The 5,493-nt window shown below is 37.9% G+C and overlaps 1 protein-coding gene across 1 annotated transcript in view; it reads left to right on the top strand.

Annotated features, from left to right (window-relative positions):
* Window positions 1-4,900, top strand: part of LOC106529200 (cornifelin homolog B) — a 19,951-nt gene extending 15,051 nt beyond the window's left edge. The window contains exon 5 of the mRNA XM_014024556.1: window positions 4,402-4,900. Coding sequence (XP_013880010.1) covers window positions 4,402-4,539 — 138 coding nt within the window. The 3' untranslated portion in view covers window positions 4,540-4,900. The remainder of the gene's footprint in view (window positions 1-4,401) is intronic.
* The last annotated feature ends 593 nt before the right edge of the window (window positions 4,901-5,493 follow it).

The following is a 5,493-nucleotide window of genomic DNA, read 5'->3' as shown; positions in this document are numbered from 1 at the left end:
CCTCTAGTAATATATTTACTGAGAAAAATGGTGAAGTGTTCAATACTTATTTTAACCACTGTATCATGCTGTATAATTGGTTTGACACAGTCAGAAGGGCTGTAGGTCTTTAAGGAAGGAGAAACACCTACGGTAAATAAAAGGAATGTGTTTTTAAAGTAATGTGTAAGGTTTAGGTTCTAACTCAGTAAGTACTTTGTATCAGAACTGAAGTACTAGGTTTGAGGAAAAACTGGGGCACCCTTAAAGTCCAGAAATTTTACATAGTCATAAAATTATTCATTATTCTGAGGTTCTGATAYGCCTCTGTATCAGGAAATACAACATGAGGAAGTTGAAATTTATTAAAAACACTGTCAATGAAACAACTTCCTGTTGACACTAAAAAACTCGCACAGAATTCTGACCCTAGTGTGTTGCAAATAGCCTGGTGACAAAAYAATTTGTACACATTTAGATTAGAGCAGTCTTGAGCTGAAGTTTCCTTTTCATGACTGCAGCAGACTTAGTCACTGATAAATGTCTACCCTGAGCAGGACTCACACAGGAGGCTCCAGTTTAGATAATAAAACGATGCTGAGGAAAAAAAAGATCGAGCAAAGAAAACAGAACAAAAGTAATAACTTTATTTGTACAGCACCTTTCACAGTCAAGTAGCCACAAAGTGCTTCACAATACACTTTCACAATAAACCCCAACAGTGCATATAAAAATAYGCTTAAAAATGATAAAAACATTAATAAGACAACATGAAAACTCATACAAACATGTTAAAAGCCTGCTTAAAATGCACCAGCAGGTGAGGTCAATCAGTTGAGTTAAACCAGTAAAGAGAAACAAAACATTTCAGAATAAAACAGGTGTTACATTTATTACAAATGCAGAACAAAAATCAGACAAAAACCAAAACCCAAGAACATAAATCTGAAGTTAGTTTTATGTCGTTTTTTTGTCTCAGATAATTTAGACAGGATGAAGGAACTCAGCTAAACTTGATTCATGCAGGACTTTTTAACAGATCACTGCCTTTTCCACAGTGTCTGGTTAGTCGTCAAGGGTCCTGCCTGGTTTGGTAGACCCCGACCTCTATTGTTCCTGTGTTTCCAGCGCCTCTGTGCTGYCCTTCAGCCAGCTCTCTGYAGCCATTGGCAAGATTTTATCAGTCACTTCCTGTGCAGGACTTCATCTGCCCTTGACAGTTCCTGTTGTTTCTCCTCCTCCACATGAGGTTTCTGCTGCCTGAGACTTTTACTTTGTAGTTAATAACTGTGGGCTTTCTTCTTTGATGTACTCCAGGATCTTAGTTGTTTCTAGAATCTGACATCATTTTCTTTTTAATATTTGACACTCAGGTGTTATAAGATCACAATACTCCTTCAATGTTCCAATCTTATTTTATTGAAAAACATTGAACAAAACCCTTGAAACAATAGAAACTTGTTTTAACTGGTCATTAGTAGTGCTCACAGCAGAGCAAAAGAGGACAGTGGATGATTTTCAGAGCTGTTTGGAGGCAGATAAGAACRGTGGAAAAGATTGACTTCTCATCTAAGTATGGTCCTGTCACCAAAAATTAAGGAGATTGGGGCCAATGTGTCKGTGCACCCCTAGTTGTTTTATGCTATACAGTATAATAGTTCTGACCCTGCCTTCCTCTTTTCACCAAAGCCTCCTTTCCACAGTCATGCCTATATGTTTTCCTGGGTTCAGCCTTAGCCAAATGTGTCTCCATTTCCAGTTCCAACCAAGCTTTCAGAACCACCCCGGCAGTGGTTGTAAGCAAGTAGAACCGAGTATTGCACACTTATGATTTTGATGTCAACAGACTTCTGTCCGTGGATTAGCTGAGTCGAGGCAAAACCTGCAACGTCTTTTCCTCTGAGTGTTATAACAACACGTTCTCACTTCCAACTCATCACCATAATGATGCTTGGTAAGGTACCGTCTGCGTTTTGCCGCGTCGGGTACCCCCYTCGCATCAGTTATTCACGCCCGCGGCTTTTCCGGATTGTGCCACATAGAGGTCTTTGGGTTGGTGTTCTGTGGTTAATATGAGGGATTAGGATTAATGATTAATTTTAGGTACTGGGGACAGGGATAGGATGTCTAGAGCTAATAGACGTTCAATTTAGGGTCTGGGATGGGTAGTTGTTGTGCATTTCGTACTCTTCAAAAATATGACTACGTGCTCCTCCTCCTCCATCTCTGACGCGAGGTGGGTACCTGATGTGTCCAAAACTGGACGCAGACTGTACCTGGCCAAGCGTCAAATATGTGACAAGTTAGGAGTGAGAGTGGGTTGGTTTATACCAGTGAGGTATCTGAAGACTAGCAGGGCATACATGTTGATGGCTTGGAGCTAGGGTTGAGCGATATTGTTAAAACATAATTAATCACAATTGATTGCGGCATTTAGCCAATAAAGGCACATATGACGATTAATAGATGACAATTACATTTGCATGTGTTTGACTCAAAGTCATTGTGGTAAAATTATATTTACAAATCATCAGTCAAACTAATCTCTTCATTATAAAGTCAGGACCCACGTTCTCTCTTTACAGTGCTTCGCTGCTCATAAGGGCCAGATTGACTGAGTGCATCTCAGCTGAGTAGATGTYTCCACCTCTTGCTGAAGGAGTGTTTGTTGTAGCCGATGTGACCTTGGTCCACTTCAGCTAGATTTCCTCCCACTCCAGTTAATGGAGATGTTTCAAGTCATACAATTAGTTTGTAGTGTTGGCGTCAGCTTTAGTTTCCATTAATCRTCACTGATCGCAGTCTTAGCTAAGTACCAAATATTAATCAGTGAGTTTCTCTGATGATTAATCGCACAACATTAGATTTTGCCCAACCCTGCTTGGACCTGATTTTTACCCTCCAATCTCTTCAGGACCTTTGTAGTGTTTGTAACCTTGGTTTTGGCTGACTTCTTTGCCTCATCATGGTTGCGGATTGATCTGTTGTACACTGAAAAAAAATAACTTGTAAGATTTACTTGAAAAAAATCCCCGTAACAATTTGCACTAACGTTTATTACGTAAATTTCAATGCTACAAATTCAAGTAATATTTACCCATCATTATCTAGTAAAAGTTACTAAGAATATAGTTAAAGATTTTTTGAATAATTCAGGTAAATTTTACAAATCTTTAACCATATTCTTAGTAACTTTTACTAGATAATGATGAGTAAATTACTTGAATTTGTAGCATTTAAATTTAGTTGTTATGAGGATTTTTTCAAGTAAATCTTACAAGTTCATTATAACAGTGCACATCCATCAAGCACAATATTGTAGCATGASACCTCACAGCTACAGAGAGAGATGTAGCTCTTGTTGTAGTTCAATACTTCACCACCAGGTGGTGGTTTTGAAGAACCTTTATTGGATTCTTCTTCATGAACAAAACAAAGTGAAACTCACAGGTCTTATTAATGACTAGGCCTTATGGTTACTTCTGCTGAACGGTTTAACACAAGTTACCAAATAATGAACAGACAAATTARAGTAACACAACAGACTAATCGCTGAAAGAACAATGCTAACCAATTCCCTAAAATGATTYAACAACAACAAACATGAATCCTACCCACAATCCTCCACTGCAGTCACATGACAAACAGCTAGTCTGAGCTAGCACTGCTAACATTCACCAGCTATATTATGCCATCAAACTATTGCACACCAACAAATGTATTCAAGCAAAAGAAAGCAGACAACTAATGTTTTATTTTGACCATGTCTTGTCCTCCACTTGAAAAGTGAAGCAAGGGAATGAGGAGCAGCAGCCTTTGTGTGCGCATGCGCCCTCAGTTTTAGCCCAGAAGAGTTGAAGTTACTTAATATATTCATGTTTATGTGCTGTCCAGAAAAAGCACTTAAATATTATTGGTAAAATAATATTAGCATTTACTTTTTTTGTACAGTAATATTGATATATAAATATAATGCATATTGTTTATTTAGTAAATTCTAGTAGTTTAGAGATTTTGATTTTTTTTGTAAAATTTAAAAAGAATAATTAAATGAATGTTACTACACCCCAAAGTTTTTTTTTTTTCAGTTTAACGAGTCTTTGCTGTATTTTCCAGACTATTAGTTGCACTTTTTTTTCATAGTCTGACTTGTCCTGCGACTTATACACCAAACGTCTTGAAAATATGGTAAATTCAAACTCTAACTCTAAGTTTCACAGCCACATGGACCTCACAGGTCAAACTGCTGGAACTTCCTGTCAGGACCTCATCGACCCGATCCACCTTAGATGTTTCAAGTCATCCATTAAGAAATCTTTTCATTTGATCCAAAAACACCTACAGAGAACAGATGAGGCTGATGGGAATGATGTTGAATTAACATGTACTTACTCTTCTTCCTCCCACCTCTTCCTCACTCAGGGCTCCTGCTGTGACGACTGCTGTAAGCTCATGTGGTGCTACCCCTGCGTCTGGTGCCAGATGCATCGAGAGCTGAAGAACAGGGCCCGGCATCCGTCTGGCAACACCGTGGTGACCACTCAGATCATCCAGGGTTAGAGTTTTATCCTGAGTTCATCAAACACTTTTACAAATAATCAGAAGTTTAGTAGATGTGCTGTTTTTTTCTTCATTTTATTTGCTAAGAAATAAATATGCAAAACAGATCATTTGAGTTTGTTCCTGTATCAGTATTAGTTAAAAGACAAATCTCTTAGTTTAGAACATGCACTTAAGCGAGAATTACATGAAAGAAATTAATTTGTTTGTAATTGTCCAACATTTGTTGTAACAGACATTTCTGTTTAAAACGTTATGTTCACTCAGATGTTAGGAGTTTTTTACGTTTTATATTGAGCTGGCTTTTAGTTTTTCAGCTTTGTTCTGCCTCTGATTAACAATAAAATAGTTTTATTGTGAAGTTTCAGTGTGAGTGGATTTTTATTTTTCCTCTGAGGCGACTCATGATGTCATGCTGTTTCACCATCACAAAGTTTTGTTAAGTCCGTTGGTGGGAGGTACTTGTCCCCCTCAGATCTGAACTCCTCTCTGTCTGGTTTCTTGTTTCTCCCTCATTAGTTTTGTTAATATTTGATCAGTTTCTGTGCTGTAATGTGTGGTTTCAAACAAGATAAAGCTCAACAGGAAGCAAGAGGTAAAAATAAACTTGGGTCACAAAGGGAGGTTTTATTTTTAAAATATGCGACCCACAACGAACTTTAAATGCCAAAAATACTGTAAATTATGAAYAGTTTTGCCAGAGTTCTGGTTTCAGACGATGTTTTGAGCAGAGCTCTGAGATTTTTAAAACTCAGAATAATGGGCCTCATGCAAGAACATTTTCGTATTCTTATCCTAAATTTCTCTTACTTTTGTTCGTACRAAGGGTTCRTACGAACATGYCACGTCAGATTCAGCAAACACTTCTAACTTCAGGAAAGCTGTAAATGAGCAGCGTAAACATGATGAATGTCACCTGTAAGTATCCAGGTGTTCGTGCACGAGGAGAGGAAA

The sequence above is a fragment of the Austrofundulus limnaeus genome, unplaced genomic scaffold (genome assembly GCF_001266775.1).
Source record: "Austrofundulus limnaeus strain Quisiro unplaced genomic scaffold, Austrofundulus_limnaeus-1.0 Scaffold426, whole genome shotgun sequence".
NCBI classification, from domain to species: Eukaryota; Metazoa; Chordata; class Actinopteri; order Cyprinodontiformes; family Rivulidae; genus Austrofundulus; species Austrofundulus limnaeus.
This window is presented reverse-complemented; position numbering and strand designations above follow the sequence as displayed.